General features: G+C 52.1%; 1 protein-coding gene across 9 annotated transcripts in view; it reads right to left on the reverse strand.

Annotated features, from left to right (window-relative positions):
• Positions 1 to 1,338: 1,338 nt before the first annotated feature.
• The window catches only part of MSI1 (musashi RNA binding protein 1), a 29,312-nt gene continuing 5,416 nt past the window's right edge, over positions 1,339 to 25,234 (reverse strand). For 3 of the 9 annotated variants that reach the window (XM_063646773.1, XM_063646769.1, XM_063646777.1), the window contains 10 exons: positions 24,472 to 24,564; positions 20,423 to 20,471; positions 19,199 to 19,281; positions 18,289 to 18,406; positions 15,022 to 15,102; positions 13,024 to 13,080; positions 9,138 to 9,206; positions 7,827 to 8,014; positions 7,261 to 7,323; positions 2,832 to 4,794 (listed from right to left, as the gene is read on the reverse strand). In XM_063646773.1, coding sequence (XP_063502843.1) covers positions 7,282 to 7,323; positions 7,827 to 8,014; positions 9,138 to 9,206; positions 13,024 to 13,080; positions 15,022 to 15,102; positions 18,289 to 18,406; positions 19,199 to 19,281; positions 20,423 to 20,471; positions 24,472 to 24,564 — 780 coding nt within the window. In that variant the 3' untranslated portion in view covers positions 2,832 to 4,794; positions 7,261 to 7,281. Of the gene's footprint in view, positions 1,358 to 2,831; positions 4,795 to 7,260; positions 7,324 to 7,826; positions 8,015 to 9,137; positions 9,207 to 13,023; positions 13,081 to 15,021; positions 15,103 to 18,288; positions 18,407 to 19,198; positions 19,282 to 20,422; positions 20,472 to 24,471; positions 24,565 to 25,234 lie in introns of those variants that run through there. The other 6 variants (XM_063646775.1, XM_063646771.1, XM_063646776.1 and 3 more) reach the window with 4 other exon arrangements.

Genomic DNA, 25,234 nt, shown 5'->3' on the forward strand with positions numbered 1-25,234 from the left:
AGAGTGGGGAGTGCTACTTTTACACCAATGGATCTTGTGAGAACTCATTATCATGAGAACAGCATGGGGGGAACCACCCCCATAATCCAATCACCTCCTACCAGGTCCCTCCCTGGGGATTTCGATTCCAGATGAGATTTGGGCGGGGACACAGAGCCAAACCATATCACCCACATACTTCTTTTTTATTGGCTATTTTAAAGCAAATCATAGCTCTCAAGTCATTTTATTCATAAGCACTTCTGTATGCATTTCAAACTTTAAGGATTTTTTTATTCTGGTAAAAAACACATAAAGTTTACCATCTTAACCCGTATTTGAATAGGCAGTTCAGTAGTGTTCAGTATATTCACACTGCTAACCTTTTTCATCTTGCAAATCCAAAACTGCACCCATTAAACAACTCTCCTTTCTCCCTTGCCCCAGGGTCTGGTAACCACTATTCTACTTTTTGTTTCTATGAATTTGACTAATCTCAGTACCTCATATAAGTGGAGTCACATAGTATTTCATCCACAGTCTTATTTCACATAACACAATGTAACATGATGTCCTCAAGGTTCATCCATGCATGTTGTAGTATATGACAGTATTCCCTTCTTTTTTTTTTTTTTTTTTTTTTTTTTTTTGAGACAGAGTCTTGCTCTGTCACCCAGGCTGGAGGCTGGAGTGCAGTGGCATGATCTTGGCTCACTGCAACCTCCACCTCCTGGGTTCAAGCGATTCTTCTGCCTCAGCCTCCCAAGTAGCTGGGATTACAGGTGCCCACCACCACGTCTGGCTAATTTTTGTATTTTTAGTAGAGACAGGGTTTCACCATGTTGGCCAGGCTGGTCTCAAAACTCCTGACCTCAGGTGATCCACCTGCTTTGGTCTCCCAAAGTGCTGGGATTACAGGCGTGAGCCACCGCACCCAGCCCAATTTCCTTCCTTTTTAAGGCTGAATAAATAGTCCATTGTATGGATAGACCACATTTCATGTATCCATTTATCCATTGATGGACTTTTGGGTTGTTTCTACCTTTTGCCTATCATGAATATTGCTGCTGTGAACACTGGCGTACAAATATCTGTTTGAAGGGCTGGGTGCGGTAGTGCACACCTGTAATCCCAGCAATGAGTGTGAAGTGGCATCTCATTGTCAACACTAAGCTCTGGGTCAAATGGAAAGTAAAGATCTTCCCAGGAGGAAAGCAGGAGGGAGAAAGTGCAGAGAATATTTAAAAATATCCACTCTGATTATTTAAGTTAAAGACACTTGAAAAACAGCAGGAAAAAGATGATCACTCTCACCTTTGTGCTGTTTCTTAAAAGCAGAAGATGATGAAATTCCTGAGTGAAAGACCCCCAACCTGTACTGGAAGGAAAGGCAACATCCTTATCTTCAAGGGCGAGAAGTCGGCACCAAGATAATTCTGTGCAGACGCTTGTTAAAGTAATTTTTTTTAATTTTTTTATTTTTTTGAGACAGGGTCTTGCTCTGTCACCCAGGCTGGAGTACAGTGGTGCAATCTCAGCTCACTGCAGCCTCTGTCTCCCTGGCTCAAGAAATCCTCGCATCTCAGCCTCCCAAGTAGCTGAGACTACAGGCCTGCACCACCACACAACCGGCTAATTTTTGTATTTTTTTGTAGAGATGGGGTTTTACCATATCACCCAGGCAAGTCTCGAACTGCTGGACTCAAGGGATCCGCCTGCCTCAGCCTCCCAAAGTGCTTCGATTACAGTTTTGAGCCACTGTACTCAGCCAATATAGCTTTCTTTTTTTTCTTTGAGACAGTCTCACTCTGTCACCCAGGCTGGAGTGCAGTGGCGCGACCTTGGCTCACTGCAACCTCTGCCTCCCGGGCTCAAATGATTCTTGTGCCTCAGCCTCCCAAGTAGCTGGGACTACAGGTGCGTGCTACCACACGCAGCTAATTTTTTGTATTTTAGTAGAGACGGGGTTTCATGTTGCCCAGGGTGGTTTCGAACTCCTGACCTCAGGCGATCCGCCCGCCTTGGCCTCCCAAAGTGCTGGGATTATAGGCGTGAGCCACCATGCCTGGCCCAAAATAGCTCTTATCTTTTAAGCTTCTCCACATAATTGAGTGGCTTTTTCATAATTTACTATTCTTTGTCCAATCTAGTGTATCAGTAACTCTAACTGCTTCTTTAGATCTTCATTTCTCCCTCTTTTTTTTTTTTTTTTTTTTTTTTTTTTTGAGAGTGAGAGCATCTTGCTCTGTCCTCCAGGCTGGAATGCAGTGTCAAGAACACAGCTCACTGCAGCCTCCAATTCCCAGGGCTCAAGCAATCTTCCCACCTCTGTACTCTGAGTAGCTGGGACCACAGGCTTGTGCCACCATGCCTAAATAATTTAATATTTTATATAGATGAAGGTCTCGCTATGTTGCCCAGGCTGGTCTTGAACCTCTGGCCTCAAGCACTGCTTTTGCCTCAGCCTCCCCAAGTACTGGGATTACAGGTGTGAGCAACCACACTCTGCCTTCATTTCTTTTCTTTATGGAGGCTCCCATGCCATGCACAACTTTTAATAAATAAATGTGTATGCTTTTCTCCTATTCTTTTTCTTTTTTTTTTTTTTGAGACAGAGTCTCACTCTCACCCAGGCTAGAGTGCAGTGGCACGATCTCAGCTCACCGCAGCCTCCAGCTCCAGGGTTCGAGCGACTTTCCTGCTTCAGCCTCCTGAGTAGCTGGGACCGCAGGCGCCCACCACCACACTCGGCTAATTTTTGTATTTTTAGTAGAGATGGGGTTTCGCCATGTTGGCCAGCCTGGTCTCGAACTCCTGACCTCAAGTGATCTGCCCACCTCTGCCTCCCACAGTGCTGGGATTATAGGCATGAGCCACCGTGACTGACTGGCCCTGTTCATCTATCTTGTGTCAATTTAATTCTTGGATCCTGCCAGGACCCTAAGAGGATGGAGGTGAGTCCTGTCATCCCTAAAACAGGAAAATGAGGTATCCCTGAATGCACAGAGACACAAGACATTCACAAGCCCAGCAACGTTTTCAAATAATTTATTAGGAATTTAAAACTGAAAATAAAACCTGGAAAAAGAAGTTACAGATGTGGAGAGAAGAGACACCGGAGGGTGGTAACTTGCTGGCTTCGAAACACCATGTAACATCTTTAAAAAAAAAATCCCCAAACAAATCAGAAAATGGAATTCCAGGGTCCTGAGCCCATGGTTGGGTCCAGTGGGGTGGAAGGGTCTGGGGATGAGGGAGAGGGAAGCTAAGTGTCTCAGGACTCAGCTCAAACGTGTAGAAAATTAAAAATAAAAACCAATAAAATGCAGCTTCTCTTTTATTAGGAAACATTAAAAAAAAAAAAAAAACCCAAAACACGAACAGCCGCGCATCTCAGTAACAAAGATTATTGCTTTGTGTTCTCAGGGCTGATAGGTTAAGCACCTCACACAGACAATTAACTCTCCAAAGGCAGGGTTTCCGGGTAGGGGCGATGCTGGGGAAGAGAGCTCAGGCCCTGGGCCTCATAACTGGGGGACAGGGACACACAGAAGGGGGATGGCAGTGGGTGGGCCTTGGCCCTGCCACGCCAGCCAGGCCACTGTTCATGAAGGTCCAACGCTCTGAACCTCTTTTTTTCCTTAGAAGGGGGCTCTGGGGTGAGGGGCTGCCAAGGGACTCTGGCTGTGGGGTCATCCTGGTGGGAAACTTCAGTGAGAGAATGTGGGGGTTCCCTGAGACGCCCTTTGCTTTCCCCTGGGGTCTGCCCTCACCAGAGCGTCCCCTGGTGCCCACTCATTGCGGGGGTGGAGGGGGAAGGGGGACAGACTGAGCAGAAACCATGAAGACCCAACCTAGGTAGGGAGCAGGGGAGACCTTTGGAGAGTTAATTCCTGTCCAGCAGTGTCTCTGGGCAAGCCCTGCTCTTCTCACGCCCTTTGCCCCCACACTGGGTTTTTGGAGTGGGCAGGTCCTACCAAGGCCTTGACCCCTGAGGGCCTGAGAGAGCAGGCCTGCCGTGGCCACAGCTGAGGCCTGCAAGCTTACAGTAACGGTGTCTGAGGGGACAGAAACAGGGGAGGGGGGAGCCCCTCACCCCCGAGGGGTCTTAGAGAGGGGTGGGCACATCACCTCACAGTATTTACATATGATACAGGACGGGATGGTTCCAGGGGCTCGGCCTGGCCTCCCCGCAGCCCTGCCCTCCTCTCCAGGGCTGGAGGGAGGCGGCCAGGGGCCCACACCCAGATAGACACTTTGTTCTCAGCTGGTGGGGGGCACCTGGCCCCTTGCCCCCTGCGGCCTGGGGCTTCACATTCGCAAACCTAGAAATAGTTTAAAAACGGTTTCTTTAAAAAAAAAAAAAAAGGGAAAGGGTAAAGGAGGGGAAATCGGAATAAAAAACAGGGGTTGGGCTGCGGCCTGTAGCAGGCTCCCTCCGCCTTCACTCTAGCTATGCACAAATCCAAAAGCGTTTTGGGGAGGGGGCGGTCCTAGGGGGGCGCGGCACGGAGGGAGGGGCGCGGCAGGGAGGGATGGACCAGAGGGCTGGGGTGGGCAACCGGCTAATCCAAAATAAATAAAAGCAGGGCCGGGAGAGGGGCGGGTGAGGACGGGGGCAAGGGCGAAGAGGGGGACGTTAGTAGGGGAGCCAGACGCTGTCGGGGGCAGCAGGGCAGGGGCCGGGCCCGGGGAGTGGGGGGCAGGCAGTAGCGGGTCCGAGTCGCTGCAGGGGAGGGGGCAGCGGCTGCGGCTGAGGTCTCCCGCCCCCTCGCTGGCTCACTCTTGGTCCTCAGTCAGCTGCAGGCTGGGGCGCTGGGAACACAGCCAGGAGGTTATGGGGGCTCCCGGGGCACACGCAGCCCTCCCCAGTTCTCTCCCAGAAGAGCTTTGTTCGTAAACTACCCACTTTCTTCTTCTTCTTTTTTTAGAGACAGAGTCCAGCTCTGTTGCCCAGGCTGGAGTGCAGTGGCAGCGATCATAGTTCACTGCAGCCTCAACCTCCCTAGGCTCAAGTGATCCTCCTGCCTCAGCCTCCTGAGAATCTGGGATTACAGGTAGTATCTGGGACTACAGGTGAAGGCAAACACACTCTGCTCATTTTTGTTGTTGTAGCAGAGATGGGGATTCACTATATTGCCCAGGCTGGTCTCAAACTCTTGTCCTCAAGCCATCCTCCTGCCTTGGCCTCCCAAAGATCTGGGATTACGAATGTGAGCCACCGCACCCAGCCAGACTTTGCACTTTCTGGTCCCTGGTTGGATGGCTCTTTCCCCAGATTTTGAATGGTCAAATGTCCCCTTCTCAGAGATACCTTCTCTGAACCCCACATCTAAAATAGCCCTGTCATGCACAGTCTGGAATTATCTCATATGTTCACTTGATTTTTGTCCTGAGAAATGAGAGAGGACTTTGTCCGTCTTGTTCATCCCTCTTTCCTGGAATGGGGCTCATAAATGAATGGGTGAATGAACAGAATGTCATGGGCTCACAGTCTCCCACCATCTGGATAGACACTGTGATGGCCATGTACACAGTCCCATAAGTCAAGGTATCCTGTTGTTTTTTGTTTGTTTGTTTGTTGAGGTGGAGTCTTGCTCTGTTGCCCAGGCTGGAGTGCAGTGGCCTGATCTTGGCTCACTGCAGCCTTCGCTTTCTGGGTTCAAGTGATTCTTGTCCCTCAGCCTCCCGAGTAGCTGAGATTACAAGTGCGCACCATCACGCCAGCCAAGTTTTGTATTTTTAGTAGAGATGAGGTTTTACCATGTTGGCCAGGCTGGTCTAGAACTCCTGACCTCAGGTGATCCGCCTGCCTTGGCCCCACAAAGTGCTGGGATTATAGGCGTGAGCCACTGCGCCCGGCCAAGGTATCCTGTTTTGATAGCTGTGTACTATACCACTGTACACACACTAATTTGTTTAACCACTCTCCTTTTGATGGATATTTCAGTTATTTGCAATTTTAAAAATAAATGCCTAGAAGTGGAATTGTTGGGTCCAAGGGCATGAATGTTTGAAACTGGGACAAACATTGCCAGACTGCCCCGGGAACCCCTGAGCCACTGTACTTACTTGCTTCTCCCATATCTTGATCAATGCTGGGCAGTGTTCATCTTAAAAAATCTTTGTGGCCGGGCCCGGTGGCTCATGCCTGAAATCCCAGCACTTTGGGAGGCCAAGGCAGAGGAGGATCGTTTGAGCCAGGAGCTCAAGACCAACCTGGGCCACATAATGAGACCCCATCTCTACAAAAATTTTTTTTAAAAAACTTAGCCAGGCATGGTGGCATGCTCTTGTGGTCCCAGCTACTTGGGAGGCTGAGGTGGACGATGGCTTGAGCCTAGGAGTTCCAGGCTGCAGCGAGCTGTGATTGCACACTGCACTCCAGCCTGGGTGGCAGTGAGACCCCATCTCTATTAAAAATAATAATAATATTAGGGCTGGGCACGGTGGCTCACCCCTGTAATCCCAGCACTTTGGGAGGCCGAGGCAGATGGATCACTTGAGGCCAGGAGTTTGAGACCAGCCTGGCCAACATGGCAAAACTCGTCTCTACTAAAAACAAAAAAAATACCAAAATTAGCCAGGTGTGGTAGCACATGCCTGTAGTCCCAGCTACTCGGGAGGCTGAGACACGAGAATTGCTTGAACCCAGGGGATGAGTTTGCAGTGAGCCAAGATTGAGCCACTGCACTCCAGCCTGGGCGACAGAGCGAGACTCCGTCTAAAAAAATAAAATAAAATAATAGTAATAATAATAAAAGATCTTAAAAAATCTTTGTGGCCTGCGCTGGTGGCTCACACCTGTAATCCCAGCACTTTGGGAGACCAGGGCAGGAGGATCCCTTGAGCCCAGGAGTTTGAGACCAGCCTGGGCAACACAGTGAAACCTTGTCTCTACAAAAAAAGTTAAAAAATTAGCCAGGCATGGTGGCATGTGCTTGCAGTCCCAGCTACTCGGGAGGAGTCTGAGGTGGGAGGATCCCTTGAGCCCAGGAGGTCTGGGGGACAGAACGAGATCTTGTCTCAAAAATAATAATCATCATCATCTTTGCCAACCTGATAGGTGGGATGTGAAGCCTTACGGTTGCTTTGATTCTGTGTTTAAATGGAGTAGGGTGAGCAGCTTTTCATCTTTATTGACCACAGCTGGTATAAAGATCTGTCTCCCCTGGGACTGTGGTTCTTGAGGGCAGGGATGGGGTCTGTGTCCCAGATTTGATGGCCCAGGACAGGCTTCCCCAGTGCCACCCCACCACCTGCCCACCCCCACATCCTCACCTCCTGCCACCGTCCCCTGCTTCAGTGGTACCCATTGGTGAAGGCTGTGGCAATCAAAGGGCCCTGAAAAGGAAATAATTTGACTCTTAGATTCCTGGGAAAGTAGAGGAAGATCAGGGGCTCCTTCTCTCTCTGCAGGACATCTGAGGTGAGGCGCAGACCTCTCTCTACCTGTCCGGATTGCCCCCCCACTGCAGGTCTGCCTGGCCGGATCGCCCCCCACTGCAGGTCTGCTCAAAGATTCTCCAACAGAGGGCCAGGGAATCTGCACAAACCGTACCCCGGAATAAACCAGGGCAGCCCTGGAATCAAACCTCCATGCGAGCAGAGATGCCATGTGTCTCATTTGCACCTACAGCCCACTATGCCTGGCATTCAGAGGCGATAACTAAGTGCCCACTGAATGAATGATAACCCCCACAGTTCTTCCTTAGTGATCTTTCCCCATTTATCCTCCCTCACCCTCCTTTTGCCCCCAGAGACAAAGAAGGTCTCTCCCTTCCCCAACTTGGGGGTCTCTCAAGGTGTGGGGGGTGAGATGGAGGGCGCTGGGCCTGGCCACTCACCCCAAGACTGTGGCCGAAGCCGGTGCTGGGGGCGGGGCTGGCGGCGCTGATGTAACTGCTGACCCCCGAGTCCTGGTTGGCCGCCCCGTAGAGCTCGGCCATGGGGCCGGGGCTGGTGGTCCCCAGGAAGCCCCCTGTGCGGCTGGGAGTCGAACCTGGAGGGGGAGCCATCGTCCAGGGATGAGAGCCTGGCAACCCAGAAAGAAGACGGTGATAGCCCCGGTGCCCTCTGCCACCCCACGGCACCCTCTCAAGCCTGTCCCACCCACCCTAACCTGGAGCCCCACATTTCAGAAAGTCCTGTGGGCCCACCTCCTGGAGATCTCCCCACGCCTATCCACCCAGTCACCCCTAGCCCTGACCCCCATCATCTCGTCTGACCACTCAGCAGCCTCACCTCCTGAGCCCCTTCCCAACCTCTCCCCACCTAGCAGCTAAATGCATGTTCTAAACCCTGACCTGCGTCCCTCTGCTACTTGCAATTTCCACTGTCTCCCCAACACCCGGGCTCCTCCTGCCTCCGTTTTCCACTTCCCACTTCCGCACTCTCCCCACCCACTGGCCTCCAAGCCTTTGCATATGCTATTCCCTCAACCAGAAACACTTTTCCTCCTCTTTGCCTTTGAATGCAAAGTTAAGAGTCCCTTCCTCTTGGAAGCCTTCCCTCGCCTTTCCTAGAGGCCCCAGCTGGGACCTCCTCTGGTACTGGACTCCCCGTAGTGCAGCAGCATCAGCCATCAGCATTATTGCCTTTTTAATACCTGATGCCACCACCAGGCTGCAAGCCCTGGAAGGCAGAGACCCTGTAAGTCTTTTTTTTCTTTCTTTTGAGACAGACGGAGTCTCACTCTGTTGCCCAGGCTGGAGTGCAGTGACGTGATCTCAGCTCACTGTAACCTCTGCCTCCCGGGTTCAAGCGATTCTCCTGCCTTGGCCTCCCGAGTAGCTGGGATTACAGGCGCGCACCACCACGCCCAGCTAATTTTTGTATTTTTAGTAGAGACGGGGTCTCACCATGTTGGCCAGGCTGCTCTGGAACACCTGACCTCAGGTGATCTGCCCACCTCGGCCTCCCAAAGTGCCAGGATTACAGGCAAGAGCCACTGCACCCAGCCGACCCTGTCAGTCTTGCTGAGGGCTGGCTTGCCCATGCTGGCACGATGCCCCGCACAGAGCAGGTAATCAGGTGATACTTGAGTGAATGAACAAGTGTCCCTCTGCAAAGGGGTGGCAGTGGCCTCCTCCCCTCCCCTGGACTTCTCTGCTCCCTGCGCTCCCTCATCTTTCTTCCTGCACCTCAGAAGAGCTCACCTGTCCCTCGAACCACAGCTGCTGCCGCCGCTGCTGCCGCCATTGGTCCGTAGGCAGTGAGAGGAATGGCTGAAAGGAAAGGGATGGGCACATCAGCATGGCGGTGAGGGGCAGAGATGGGTGAAGGAGGCCCCTACCTTTTAGGCAGAGCCTGTCCAGCCTGGCCCTACCTCAGAGGGTTCCATGTAGCCCCAGGGTCAAGGCAGAAAAGGCTACCTTGGGCCACCATCTGTGTCCTGACCTGTGGCATGGATGGAAAAAGGTGGGAGAGAGGACAGCTTCCCAGTGAGTAGCTGAGCCTCAATTTCTCCCCTGGTCTGGGGGGACATGCTTGAACAACCCAAAGCTCATGGAGGGTGGAGGCAGGGCACCCAACCCTGAGAAGCTGCGAAGGTTGCCCGCAGCTGCCCCCTTCTCCAGGATGCCCTTGGCAAAACAGGGATCACTTGGCCCAGAGGTGCCTGGGAGCTCACGTCCTTCTTCGCAGCCCATGACAGCTAGTGATAGACAGACACGGGACAGCCCCCCAGGCCTGCTGCCCCCAGGTAGAGCGCCCAGGGGTCAAGCTGAGGCTGGGCTCCCACTGAGGACATAGCTTTGCACCACACCCTCTGCTGCCTGTCCTGCTCCCCTCGCCCCTGTCTCCTGAGAGCACCCCAAGGGCCTCCCTGACCACCCAGAAATGACCACTGCCTCCCCCAAATCCCCCCAGCCTCTTTGTTTGCCATCTCCTCTTCAGACACAGGCACCTATCCCCTTGTTTGGTGTCTGCCATCATCGTCACCTCTGCAGCACCTAGCACCTTGCCTTGTACACAGAAGGTGTTTAATAACTGCTGAAGGAGTAGAAAGGGCCTCTGCTTAAAACACCCAGTGGCTTGAATGGCTTGAGCCTGGAGCTCCCTGGGGCTGAGAGGTAAGCACCTCCTCCTGTGAATCTTTCCTAAAACTTCATACGGTGGGCTCCTTCTCACTCAGATGCCACCTCCTCTAAGAAGCTTTCCCTGAATACCCCCACTCAGGCGGCCCCTTGTCCCCAACCATAACGCCTTAGCTTTAATTTCCTCATGGAACTTCTCACCCTCCAAAGATATCTTTTTTTTTTTAATTAATTTTTTTGTAAGATAGCGTCTTGGAAAGGCCGGGTGCGGTGGCTTATGCCTGTGATCCCAGCACTTTGGGAGGCCGAGGTGGGCGGATCACCTGAAGTTGGGAGTTCAAGTCCAGCCTGACCAACATGGAGAAACCTCGTCTCTACTAAATAAAAAACAAAACAAAAAAATTAGCCAGGCGTGGTGGTGCATGCCTGTAATCCCAGCTACATGGGAGGCTGAGACAGGAGAATCGCTTGCACCCAGGAGGCGGAGGTTGCAGTGAGCCAAGACTGTGCCATTGCACTCCAGCCTGGGCAACAAGAGCACAACTTCATCTCAAAAGAAAATAATAATAATAAAATAAAATAAAAGATAGGGTCTTGGTATGTTGCCCAGGCTGGTCTCGAACTCCTGACCTCAAGCTATCCTCCTGTGTTGGCCTCTCAAAGTGTTGGGATTACAGGCATGAGCCACAGCACCCAGCCCAAAAATATCTTATTTGCTTTGGGGATACTCAGGTAAGCCTTTCTTGTTTTACTTGATTTTTTTTTTTTTTTTTTTGAGACAGAGTCTAGCTCTGTTGCCCAGTCTGGAGTGCAGTGGCATGATCTCGGCTCACTGTGACCTCTGCCTCCTGGATTCAAGTGATTCTCCTGGCTCAGCCTCCTAAGTAGCTGGGACTACAGGCACGCATCATCATGCCTGGCTAATTTTTTTTTTGTATTTTTAGTAGAGATGGGGTTTCACCATGTTGGCCAGGCTGGTCTCAAACTCTTGACCTCAGGTGATCTGCCTGCCTCAGGTTCTCAAAGTGCTGGGATTACAGGTATGCACCACCACATCCAGCTAATTTTTGTATTTTTAATAGAGATGGGGGTTCACCATGTTGGCCAGGCTGGTCTCGAACTCCTGACTTCAAGTGATCCACCTGATGCGGCCTCCCAAAGTGCTGGGATTACAGGCATGAGCCACCACCCCCGGCCTGTTTACTTGTTTACTGCTGTCTCCTTCCTCTGGAATTTCAGTTCCAGGAAGACAGGAACCTTGTCTGTCTCACTCACTGTTGTGTCCCCAGTGCCTGGAGTGGTGTCTGGTACAATGAATATTTATTGAATGCATGAAAAAACCACCCAAGTCTCCTTTTCTCCAAGGCTAGAGGAAAGTTCAGATCCTAGGTGCCCAAGCACTGTTGATCTTGTACCTACTCCTTTGCCTGCCAAGATATCTCTAAAAGGGACATTTCTTCTGTCATTTCTTTAAGGCCAGGGACTGGGCTCTGAGGTCTGTTGTTTGGCTCATTTAGGCATTTCCATAAAGTCAGAGGAGCCAACCCCAGCATGTGCTTACCACACTGTAAAGAATGACTTATTTATGTAATAAGTATTTGCTCCCCTCTCTAAATTGCAAGTTCTGTGAGATCAGGGCCTGCCTCTGTTTTATCCCTGCTCTGTCCCCAGGATCTGGGAGAGCGTCCTGTGCACAGTAGGTCCGTAACACATGGTGCTCTGTTGCCCAGGCTGGAGTGCAAAGATGCAATCATGGCTCACCGCAGCCTTCACCTCTTGGGCTCAAAGGATCCTCCCACCTCAGCCTCCCAAGTAGCTGGGACTACAGGTATGTACCACCACCACACCTGGCTAGTTTTTTATTTGTTTTTTAGTAGAGATGGGGTTTCACCATGTTGCCCAGGCTAGTCTTGAACTTCTGGCCTCAAGGGATACTCCTGCTTTGGCCTCTCAGAGTGCTGGGATTACAGGCGTGAACCACCACGCCCAGCACACATAGTTCTTAAATGAGTAACAAGGACCTCCTTCCAGCCCTCCACCCCGACAACTACTGGCCAAACTCTCCCTCTTTTCAGGGAAGAGCCTCTGTCACCTGCATCTCTAGGGTTCTCCTCCCCACCCCTTCCTTCACTCCAGGTTTCTCTTCCTCTCCCCCATTTTGGGGGAACCCTGAGCACCCCTTGGAAGGAAAGTCTTATCTAAAGCAGGGTCCATGCTCACGTCTTCCACACATGGCCAGGTTGAGGGGAGTCTGGGGGTGGGGTGGGGGAGAAGCAGGTTGGATAGAGAAACCCCGTGCAGCCCACCCCACGTGCTTGCAGTGTCCTTGGCTCAAGGCTGGCCCTGCAGCTGAGCTGGCTAGCCGAAGTGAAGGTGCCAGCCAGGAAACCGGCCCTCTGTCACCTTCACCCCACTTGTCTAGAAGTCACCAAAGGGCTGGATTCAGCCTTTGGCAATATTTCATTTGGCTCACAGGGTTTTAAACATTTAGAATCTGTTGCCAACATTGAAAAATAATGGAAAAATTCATACAAAAGCAAAAGCCAGGTTTCTGGCATCTCTGGAAAAACATGAGATCTGAGCATAGTGAGTCTGTATCCCCTCCCAGCAAGAGTCGGCTGGCACCGAGGGCAGGTATGCCCACGCTGGTGTGCAGATGTCCCCACCCAGCCCACTTTGCAATGAGTTTGAGACCCTGGCTTGTTCACTGCGGGATCCCAGAGCCTCCATGGAGCCTGGCACACAGGAGGTGCTAGATAAATATTTGCCAAATGGATGAATGACTGACTTTGCCTCCATCTGCTTGGCTTGGCCCTATGCCCCACCCTTAAGGGCCATGTAGCCGCCCAGACTGGCCAGTGCCCAGGCACAGTCTGCTGTGTCCCCACAGCCAGAGGGCTGGCGGGCAGGAGAAAAGGATCCCGTTAGCTTTCCCCAGGAAACTCCCTGGGCCCCTTCTCTTTCTCCCCATGTGGCCTGAGAGGTATACAAAATCCGAGCGACTGACCTGTAAGCTCGGGGAGGACTGGGGCGCTCGGGAGAGGGGTCCGCTCTACACGGAATTCTAAAATGAAACGTAAAACAGCTTAGGAAGAAGCAGGGGAGGCCCCTTGGACATGGCCCAGGGAGGACAAATGCACCCACAGGGACACTGGGTGAGGAGACAGGCCATGCACAGGACCCAAGAGTTGGGGAGGGGGAGAGCACAGTTCCCAGAAGGCAGGGGAGGGCAAAGGAGACAGACACAGAGGAGAGACAGAGAGAGAGAGCAGAGTTGCCACCTATACCCTGGGCACGGGGCAGGGCTGGAGCTACGATTCCAGGTGTTTGTTTCCTTCTTTTCCGTTTCTTTTCTTTTCTTTCTCTTTTTTTTTTTTTGAGACGGAGTCTCACTCTGTCGCCCGGTCTGGAGTGCAGTGGTGTGATCTCAGCTCACTGCAAGCTCCACCTTCCGGGTTGATGCCATTCTCCTGCCTCAGCCTCCCAAGAAGCTGAGACTACAGTCGCCCGCCACCACGCCCGGATAATTTTTTGTATTTTTAGTAGAGACGGGGTTTCACTGTATTAGCCAGGATGGTCTCAATCTCCTGACCTCGTGATCCGCCCGTCTTGGCCTCTCAAAGTGCTGGGATTACAGGCGTGAGCCACCGCACCCGGCCCTTTTTATTTAAAAAAAAAAAAAAAAGACAGGGTCTCACTCTGCTGCCCAGGCTGGAATGCAGTGGCATGAACACAGCTCACTATACACTCGACCTCCTGGGTTCAAGCAATCCTCCCACCTCAGCCTCCTGAGTAGCTGGGACCACAGGCGCACAACATCATGCCTGGCTAACTTGACAAGGCAAGAGACATAGGCATAGAGACAAGGCCTCACTATGTTGCCCAGGATGATCTCAACCTCATGGGCTCAAGCCATCCTCCCGTCTCAGGCTCTTAAAGTGCTGGGATTACAGGCGTGAGTCACCATGTCCAGCCTCGGGTGTCTCTAAAAGGCTTACAATTTGATTATTACCAAAAACATCTCCCAGAATCCTCTTCTCGTGCGTGTGTGTGTGTGTGTGTGTGTGTGTGTGTGTGTGTGTGTGTTGGTGGGGGGGGCGGGGAGCCTGATGAAAAGCGACGGCCCTAGAGTAGGTAGAACAGCTCAGGCTTGGGTTCAAGTCCCAGCTCTGCCACTTCCTAGTTGGCTCTTCTTAGCTTGTCATTCTTCCTCTCTGAGCCTATGTCCTCATCTCTAAAATGAGGATAAGCGTCCTTCCCCCATGAGATTATTGACAGAATTAGGCAACGTCCCGTACACAAAGTTCTCCAAGCTGAACAGCCCTGAGGCAGAGGATGTAAGTGCTTAGGGGCCCTCCAAATAAATAAGACCCCCAAGTAAATAAATAAATAAATAGCCTTGCAAAAGTTTGGTATTTCTTATTTCAAAGAAAACTGCATTGAGTAGTCATCATGGGAAGTCCAGAACTTTGCTGGGCTTCCTGACATTTACTTTCAGGTCTAGTGTTATCTTTATGTTGGCTTACAAATAAGCGTGGTAATGATAATGCTTTTCAATTGGTTTTCAGCATTTAGGGTCTCAGCATAATACCTTGTCTGGACTTGAAAGAGCTCAGCCTAGAGCCTGGCCATTATAGGTGTCTGTGATGATGCAACCAACAATGGCCCTCGGAGAGGCCCCCACTACAAGCCCGATGCCCTCTCTGGTGGAAGTGGCAACCCTGGAGTCGGGTGTGGAGGAGAGACAGGCAGGAGGCAGGCAGAGGATGGCCTGGGAGAAAACAGTGCCATGCAGGGCCACGCTGGGAGCCCCTGTCCCCAGCTTCTGGGGAGGGGTTTGCGGGGGATGGGTGGGGAGAGGCCCTCTTTCCTCAGACATGCCCTTCCTTCCAAGCCTCCAGCAAGCAGACCCCCAGCCATGCACCCCTAGACACCACCCTGAGAAGTCAGACTGCCGGGGAACCAGGGGCATGCTGGCAGCAGAGGGATACCGAGCAGGACTTACCGGGGAACTGGTAGGTGTAGCCAGGGGCGAGGCCTGTATAACTCCGGCTGGCGTAGGTTGTGGCTTGGAAACCTGGGTAACCTGATGGGGCAAGGGGGCAGTGTCAGATGTCTCATCCACAGGGCGGATCCTGATCATGGAGAAGGACCTGAGCCACTCATGTCCCCTCACCTTCCTTTATCATGAATAATAGCTATACCCTCCAAATACCTTCTTCATACCAAGCCCTGTGCCGAGCACACTGCACACTATTATCCCGTTAAACTCGCCTTAGAGGTAGGTACTGTTAGGCGCCCCATTTTACAGACAGGAAACCGAGGCTCTGAAAGGTGACACTTTTTGGCTGAGAATAATCCAATGCTCTTCGAGCTCTGGCTCCTGCTTCCCTCCTGTCCTCATCTCCTGCACGCTGCCCCTCCCTCCCTCTGCTCCAGCCACACTGGCTTCCTTGCTGTTTTTCAGCTTTGCCAAGCTCATTCCCACCTCAGGGCCTTTGCACATGCTGGTGCCATTGCCTGGAGCACTCTTTCCAGATGACTGCATGCCTGAGTCCCTCTCATTGTGCAAGACTCCAAAACATCTTCCCATAGTTGCCCTCCTTCCCATCAGCTACAATTTCTATCATGTCACCTTGGCTTTTCTTAGTACTGATGATCATTATCTGAACTTATATCACGATTTTTTTTCTTTTTTCTTTTTTAGAGACAGGATCTTGCTCTTTTGCCCAGGCTGGAGTGCACAGTGGTACAATCATAGGTCACTGCAGCCTCAAACTTCTGGGCTCAAGTGATTCTCCTGCCTCAGCCTCCCCAGTAGCTGTGACTACAAGGTGTGTGCTACTATGCCTGGCTAATTTTTAAATTGTTTTGTAGAGATGTGGTCTTGCTATGTTGCCCAGGCTGGTCTCGAACTCCTAGCCTCAAGTGATCCTCCTGCCTTGGTCTGGAATTACAAGCATGGCCAGAAAGTACTCATGATTTCTTTAAGTGCTGATTTTCTGTCTTCTCAAAGAAAAATCAAATAGTTAGCAATAATGGTGCAATTAAGATTAAAATTCAGATCTGACTGGCTCCAAACCTCTTAACCACCGATCTCACTATTTGTTAGATAATTTCTTTTTCCACTTTTTTTTTTTTTTTTTTTGAGATGGAGTTTCGCTCTTGTTCCCCAGGCTGGAGTGCAATGGCGTGATCTCGGCTCACCGCAACCTCCGCCTCCTGGGTTCAAGCGATTCTCCTGCCTAAGCCTCCCAAGGAGCTGGGATTACAGGCATGTGCCACCACTCCCAGCTAATTTTGTATTTTTAGTAGAGACAGGGTTTCTCCATGTTGGTCAGGCTGGTCTTGAACTCCCGACATCAGGTGATCCACCTGCCTCAGCCTCCCAAAGTGCTGGGATTACAGGCGTGAGCCAAGGTGCCTAACCTCTTTTTCCACCTCTTAAATGAAGGGTGAATACAGCTCATGAATCACCTTAGAATAAAACTTTCTCAATGTTCTAAACAAAACAAGGTGAAAGAGACAGGACAACTAACTACAATACCTGATTCTAGCCTGGATCTTGTTCTGAAGGACAAAAATATTCTATAAAGAGCATTACTGGGTCTGGCCGGGCATGGTGGCTCATGCCTACCACCACAACACTTTGGGAACCTGAGGTGAGAAGATTGCTTGAGGCCAGGAGTTCGAGACCAGCTGGGCAACATAGTGAGACCCCGTCTCTACCAAAAAAAAAAAGAGCATTATTGGGTCAATTGATAAAATTGGCAAATAGAAAGTAGATTAGATAAAAATATTGTATCAATTATAAACTTAGGAAGTTGATAACTAAACTATGGTTACATGAAAGAATATCCCTAATCTTAGGAAGCATCAAAGGGTAAAGGGCCACGATGCATGTAACTAACCCTCAAATGATTCAGTGAAAAATCACAAGTCTGTGTGTGTGTATACATGTGTACATACATATTTGCAAACACACATACACACACATATATACACATAGAGTAAAACTGATCAAGCAAAATGGGGGCAAAATGTTAAGAACAGGTGAATCTGATAACAGGGTATATGGATGTTCTTTGTACTGTTTTATTTTTGCAGCTCCTCTGAGTTTGGGATTATTTCCAAATAACATGTTAAAGAAAAAGAAAAGCTTCAAGGAAGACTGTGCCCTATTTGGAGGCTGCTCGCCTCCCTGACTTCTGACCCTCTAGCCCATGCTGTGCCCCCTCCTCTGAATTCCCAGAGTACCTCTCTGTGTGCCACTACCCCATGCCTGGCATAAAGACCCCCTTGTACGCTTCTCTTTCTGTGTGTACACATCTCATCTCCCCAGGGAGCCTATGAGCTTCCTGGGGGGCCGAACTCAGATTTACCACCCTCAGTCTTGGACCCAAAGCACAGCTGACTCCTGCTCAGCTTTCAAGGCTCATGGCAGCCTTCACCTCCTCCAGGAAGTCTCCCCAACCTCCAGGTGGGTTTAGGTGCCTCCTTGGGCCTCCCACAGCCTCCAGTCACTCTGTAGTGGCAGTGCCCATTTACTCCTGTCTCCAACTTGAAGGAGAGCCCCATGAGAGCAGGCTCTGCTTCTCAGAAGTTGCTCAATAAATATTACTTGAATGAATAAGACCAGGCAGCCTTCCTTTTGCCCCCTCCAAAGGCCTTTGGGCCTTTGCAAATGCTGTTCCCTCTGCCTGGAACACTGTTGCCCTTCCCGTCTCTCCAGCCTTCCCTACTCCACCCGCAGACTCAACTTAAATGTAACTTCTTTTCCCACTTCTCCAAGTCATGGTCAAGTTCCCTGTGACCACACTCTCTTGGCACCCTACACATCTGCATCTGAAATCTATTTATCTTCTTACTTGTTTTCCCTGCCAGATTGTAAAGCTCCAAAGAAAGTCATTGTTGCAGTTCCTGGCATAATGTCTGGCATATAGAGTTGCTCAATAACTGTACTGGATGGATGAATGGATAGAGGAATGGACACATGGAGGGATGGATGGACGAGAGAATGGACGGATTGACAGGACCAATGAATATGGTTGGACCTTTCTGCTGGCTACCACCAGAGGGCAGCACCCCCCAACCAAACCACCCCACCTTGGATAGGACTGCCAGACCCGACAGATCCCTAGTTCCCACTCCTGCCCAATGACTCAGACAGGAGGAGGGCAGACCACAGAGGAGGTGCAACACCCACACAGCCCCTGCTAGCCCTGGGAGCAGTTCCGGCAGAAAGAAGCCGCAGGCGCAGGCTCGCGCATACCCAGCATGCCGATGCCCAGCATGAAGGCGTCCATTCCATAGGGCATGACTCGAGACCTCCCCCGGGCTGAGCCCGTCGGCGACATCACCTCCTTTGGCTGAGCTTTCTTACATTCCACCTGCAATGAGACCTGGCGGTTAGTCTTTCCCACAGAGCTACAGTCATTAGCCCTCTTGTTCCCTGAAAAGCCTCTTTATTAATTTTATTAATTTCACTGTCCAGCTGAAAACAATTTCATGGTTATCACTGATGGAGCACTCACTATGTGCTGGGGAGTGTGTAAACGGCTTTGCATGCAATCGTTCAATGAATGCTTACACCAATACTATGATGGAGGAGCTTTTCCAGTCCCATTTGACAGATGTGGAAACTGAGGCTCAGAGAAGGGAGGTCATCTGCCCGATTAACTACTGTGTGACACTGCCTCTCTGTCTAGGTTTTCAGGGGTTGGAAGAACTGGCTCTGCCTCCACTCACTCGAAGCCCCTCTGCCTGCCTTTAGAATCTCAGAGCTTCCCTGGCAGGCCCCACAAGGAGCTCAGTCTTCTCTGTGCCTGTGCTCCAACCAATCCCAACTCACCATGTTTTTGTTTTTGTTTTTGTTTTGTTTTGTTTGAGACAGAGTCTCACTCACTCTGTTGCCCAGGCTGGAGTGCAGTGGCACAATCTCAGCTCACTGCAACCTCCACCTCCCGGGTTCAAGCGATTCTCCTGCCTCAGCCTCCTGAGTAGCTGGGATTACAGGCATGCACCACCATGCCTGGCTAATTTTTGTATTTTTAGTAGAGACAAGGTTTCACTGTGTTGGCCAGTCTGGTCTCGAACTCCTAACCTCACGTAATCTCCCCACCTCAGCCTCCCCAAAGTGCTGGGCTTACGGGCGTCATCCACTGCGCCCAGCCCCAACTCACCATTTTGTTGTTGATTTCATGAAAATGAATTTCACACACTTTCTCCACGATGTCCTCACTCTCAAACGTGACAAACCCGAACCCTACAGGTTGGACAAAGGATAAAGGCAAGGTCAGAACCAGAGTGCAGGGTCAAAACTCAACCCCAGGTCATACCAATATCCCCGCTTCTCTTTCTCTGGCGAGTGAGAGTTAATGAAAGGCTCTGCTCACAGCCTGGAATCCTCCCAACTATCCACTGAGACAGGGTTTCAAGTCCCAGATTACAGATGAGGAAAATAAGGCTCAGATAAGTGAAGTTACTTGCCCAAGGTCACACAGCAAGTTAGAAAGTGGTAGAGCTGTGATGAGAATACACTCAACATGCTTTTTCTAGTCCTCAGGTGTTTTCCAAAGAGGGAAGAAGGAACACACATGCACACTCATTTAAACTTACACAAAGGTGTACATGTCCAAACATACAAATGTACATAGACACACACACATTCATGCATGCACACACCTAGATACCTGTGTATCACACAGACTCTGAGGGCTGCTCTACACATGCAGTTACCCTGACATACCAGATATAAACAGATATTTAGGCACAGATACCCCCTTTTGCACAGATACAAATACACACACACACACACACACACAGAGCATATACCCCACTCCCAAAATGGACTAAAAGTCCTGAAACAACTGGAGAAACAACCCCATCTCCTCCTGGGTGTGCCCCAGCAGCTGGAAAGGGATTTCTCAGAAAGTAAGGCCCTCGGGAGAAAACCAGCCAGGTGGCGCACACGCACACGGTGTGGCCCAGATGGTCACAGGTTCAGAGGCAACGGGGCTGGGGGCTGGGGGCTGGGCAGGAGGTGACTGCCTGGGGCTGTGGAGTCAGCCTGACCCTGGGCGGCCTGGCCTAAGCTCTGGTTACCAGGGACAAGGTAAGCCCGGGCAGAGGCAGACACCACTAGGGTGGGGGTAGGAGACTCAGTGGGTTGCGGGGACTGGGTGGGGGGGTGGGTACTCCTCTGTTCCTCTCATGTGTCTGCAATTCGGCAAGTTTCTAGCACAGGAAATGGTGGGACAAAAGCCTTCTGTAAGGCCAGGCCCGGGAGAGGACGCAGATCCTGGGGGATAGGATGTCAGGAGGCAAGATGAAAGGGCAGCTGTGACCTGCAGCCCCCTGGCTGACCACGGGGCCCAGCCTGGGAAGGGGGAGGGGGCCACACTCACCTCGGTGCCGGTTGGTGGTTTTGTCAAACATCAGCATGGCGTCGTCCACCTGAAACACAGCCTGCCATGGAGGACCCAGTAGATACCAGCGGAACCCACCACCACCAAGGAACAGGGGCTCTGGCAACCCACTGCCCTCTTGCCCACTCCAGGCTTGACCTTCAACCTGCTCCCTGCACAGGGGACAACTTTCCTTCTGCAACCCCACTGAAAACCCTTTTCAATCACCACCATCTCAATGCACCAGCCTGCATTTATTAAGCTCCATCGTCCTCCCAACATTCCCTGCATGGTAAGATCCCCATGGTGTAGATAAGAAAATAGGCTCAGAGAGGTGAAGTTGCCTGCTCAAGATCACACAGCAAGACCTTGACCAAGCTGGGGAGGCACAGAGAAGATGCTAGAGAAGGAAATATGGGAGGGAGGAAAATGACAATATGGGGAAGCAAAAGCCTCATCCCTTTCTGTAAAAGGCCAGGAGGACAGCAACCAGACTGGACTCCCCTCTCTGGCTACAGATCTTTTCCTCTAATTGAGGTTTCCTTTTGCTAGAGGCTGTAATTAAAGCAAGTAGAGTTCAGTGCCTGGGCTGCTTTGCCTCCCACTGACTGGGGGAGGGGAAGGAGACTGGGGAAGGGGGAGGATCTACATCATCCATCTTCTCTTGGACCCCAGTCCACTCTTGTTACTTCCTCTAGGTACCCCTTGGATATCCGGTCACCAAAGGCCTTGGTGCCACCTTCCTTTTGCCTGCATCTGGTGCCTCCTCCTTGCCCTCTTTCTTAGCTAAGGTCTGAGTCACCTTTGGTATAAATCAGGGGCTGCCTCTGATAGCGAACCCAATCCTACTCCAGGCCCCAACCCTCCCCCAAATGACCAGACATCCAAAGGATTAAAAAAAAAAAGAAACTTTTCTCAAGCCATCAAGCCATGGGTAACCAGCCTCTTCCCTACTCTCCTTCCCTCTACTTCCAGGCCCATCATCCACCACCTTCTTTTTTTTTGGAGACAGAGTCTTACTCTGTCACCCAGGCTGGAGTTCTGTGGAGTGATCTCGGCTAACTGCAGCCCCTGCCTCCCAGGTTTAAGCAATTCTCCTGCCTCAGCCTCCCAAGTAGCTGGGATTACAGGTGCATGCCACCACTCCTGGCTAATTTTTGTATTTGAGTAGACATGGGGTTTCACCATGTTGGCCAGGCTGGTCTTGAACTCCTGGCCTCAAGTGATCCACCCGCCTCAGCCTCCCAAAGTGCTCGGATTACAGGCGTGAGCCACCAGGCCCGACCTCATCATCCACCTTCTAAAGGCCCTCCCCTGCCTCATTAAAGACCCTGAACTACAGTGATCCTCCAGCTCTCCTTAGGCATCAAGCTACAGTGGGCCTCTGACTCCCACTGGGAGAACCAGGACCCCACTGAGCCAGGAGGCAACAAGGTCCCTGGAGAATCTCATGACATCTCTCTTCTCAAAGAGCTGCCTGTACTGGGGCCCATGCAGCAGAGTGGCACTCTCACTCCCATCCTATGGACCCACTCTGAGTCCCAATCCCAAATCAGCTGGACCACCCGAATGGGACAATCATTTCAGGTTCAGCACATCTTCCCTACCCCTCGCTTAACCAATGAAAAACAGAAACCCAGAAAGAAGGATTGTGATCAAAGCACAGGCTTTGAGTAGGACGGGCCTGAGTTGGAATCCTGGATCCTGCATTTGCTGGTTGGGTAACCTTGGGCAGGTGACTTGATGTCTCTCTGGCTTTGGTTCCTCATCTGTGAAACAGGCATAACAGTGTCTATCTCACAGGTTGAAGTTAAATGAAAGACACTTTTTTTTTTTTTTGTGGAAAGGGTTCTCGCTATATTGCCCAGGCTAGTCTTGAACTCCTAGGCTCAAGCAATCCTCCCATCTCACCCTCCTTGGTAGCTGGGACTACAGGTGTGTACCACTGAGCCTGGCTATGAGAGGATTTAGTGAGATAGTGCATGTAACACTCTTAACTCACAGCACCCGGGATACAGTAAGTGCCTAATAAATAATAGCTATTATTGTTATCTTTACAAGGGAGGGACTTGCCCATAGTTACACGGGGGGAACGTGGCAAAGATGGGGAGAGAGCAGCCAGATACTACTGGCTTGAAGGTTGCGTGAGGACAGCGTCTGTGTCATTTAGGGCCATGATCACCATCCTATTGAGCACCTTGACTGGAGCTCAATCATTTTTTGAATGAATGAATGAATGAATGAATGAACGAACCAGCCACACCCTCCCCCCTAATCCTACAGGTCCGAGTCCCTGCCTGACCCACAAATGGATTCAGCCCAAATCCACAACTTTTCCCACCTTCCTCCACCCAACCCTGCAAGGAAAGCCACCATCCCTGGCCCCACTACACCCTTCAACCTGGGCCTTGGCGGGAGAGGCCCCTAGTGGGACGGTGGGGTTGAGGCCAGGGCAGGCGGCAAGGAAGATGGCTGGGGGTCCAGGTTACCCCCACCGGTGTCCCCTCCTGGGGCCAGCTGAGGGGAGGGAGGCTCCCGGCCCAGTGTCCTTAATAGGCTTTGGTCTCCATGGGAACCCGAGGGCAGGGGGGATCGGGCGGGGGGAGGGGAGGCGGCCGAGGCCTGCTGACCAGTGGGAGCCGAGCCGCCAAGTTCGGCGGCCGCTAAGCCTGAGTGGCAGCCATGGCGGCTGACCATTGTTCCCCCCTCGGCGGCGGCCCCTCGATCCGGGCGGGGGGCCCCCCGCCGCGGGGCCCTTGGCATTCCCGGCTGTCCCCCTCGCTCCCTGGCAGCCTATTCTCCGGCTCCCCCTGGCCTCCCCGGGCCGGTTTCACATGCCAACGCCGATTTAGGCCCGAACAAAAGACGCGGCCGCTGACGGCTTCTCCTGGGGCCCGGTTGCCATGGCAACGCCGGCCCCGGGGGCAGGCGGCCTCCAATCACAGCTGCTGGATCAGATTAGTGCGAGCTCTAATGCTCGGCGCTCAGACACAAAGACACCCCGCCGCAGTCGAGCCGGGCCTGCTGCTTCCCAGGAGCGCCCTACCCTCTGGGGCCCGGGCCCGCCCGACCTGCCCTCCGTCCTGGACCCAGGTGCCCACCGAGGCACGAAAGCCGAGGCCTCTGGTCCCCACACCACCAGCCTCAGCTGGCCAGGGGGCACCTCCCCCCCACACACAATCCCAGGCCCATTTCCCAGGCCACGTCCCCCTTCGCTTGCCTGGGGGTGACTCCAAGTGTCTTGATGGGAAAGTAGAGACCCAGCCTCTCGCCTGTCTCACCTAAAAGAAGAAAGACCAGGGACCCCGGCCCCAAGCAAAACAACCCTCTTTCCCTCCTAGACTTCAAACCTAGGCCCCTCTCTGCCATCTCCCCATGGGACCCCAAAGTTCACATTCTCCACCTTTCAGAGGACACCCTATTGTCGGATGTCGCCACAACATCTACCTCTTCAGAGGCCCAGAAATTAAAGCTCCATGCCCCTTACAGCTCACAGCCAATCCTCTGGGCCTCATCAGGAATTGGGGGGTGCTCTCATCAGTTCCCCCCAATACCCAGGGGTCCAGCAGCCCCCCAGCTCCTGCTCCAAGCTCCCCACCTGTGCAAATAGGGTGCCGAGTGCAATTGGGAGTCATATTTATTGCCTCCTTATCATCCTCACCTGGAAGGAGTGGGGAAAGGTTCAATAGCCCGTGGCCTGGACAGGTGCAAACTCCCAGGAGGCCACGGGGTGACTTGATTGAACTGGCTGCGGGAGCACTGCCTCCCTTGTGAGAATGAAGATAAGTAAGAGAAAAATACAGTAGAAGGGCAACAACAGGGCCAGCTACTGTGTGGCTTCTCTGTCCCTAGGGATATCCTGAGTCTGAAGCTCACAGATGAGCCAGGAGGCTGCAAGGTGGATTGGCCTGGTCTCCCCCCACAGCAGGATCCAGCCCCACTCTCATCTTTTGCAGGAATGGAATGACCTGGCTGGATTCGGCTTGCTAGTGCCCCATTCTACAGTGTGTTCACAGCCCCAGCAGCGAGTGCCCCCAGTTTAAACCCACCTTCCCAAACTGCTCAAAATATTGCTTCACGTCCTCCACTGTGGTGTTCACCGACAGCCCCCCAACAAAGATCTTCTTCGTTCGAGTCACCATCTGTTAGGGGAGGGAATGAGAAAGTGGGCATCTGAGTCCTGTGGCCTACCGCCACCAGCAGGGGCTCGAGCCCCCCTGCCAGGATGCCAGCTGACAAGCTCTCTGTGGCCCCAGCCTCTTGAAAGGCCTCCCCCAAGCTCCCTCTTGGACCCCCGCCTCTAGGCCTGTCATGGGCAGCTGTGCACCCACACCCTGGCTGGCTCGAGTGTGCCTCCTTCCTGCCTCCCTCCTTAGAGACTATGTCCAGAAAATGCCTTCCCTAAGGACTAACACAGGGAAGGGGGCGGGCCAGTGACCCAGACCCATGCCCTAACTCTAAGACCCCACTGGCCCTCCTGGTAGACCCCCCAAGCTCCATCACAGAGTCTCCCTGAACTCAATGCCGACATTTTCCTTGTCAGCCTCCTCCCAACACAACCTCTGGCAGCCCCATGGCCCCAGCCCTGTTTTAGGAAGAACACATGGTCCTAATTACCCTAGGAGCGCATGGCTAATCCGCGGCAATTCCCAGCCCCATCCTAACACTAAAGCACCTTCTGTCACCAAACTGCTTAATGGAATTAACCCAATTCCGACCATGTGCTCCCTGGTGTGGCTTCCTTCGAATACCTGCTTCATAATTGCTTTCAGGCCCTCTACTGGACCCTTCCAGAGATGCCCCTTTCCTGTC

This window comes from Pongo pygmaeus, chromosome 10, assembly GCF_028885625.2.
Source record: "Pongo pygmaeus isolate AG05252 chromosome 10, NHGRI_mPonPyg2-v2.0_pri, whole genome shotgun sequence".
Taxonomy (NCBI): domain Eukaryota; kingdom Metazoa; phylum Chordata; class Mammalia; order Primates; family Hominidae; genus Pongo; species Pongo pygmaeus.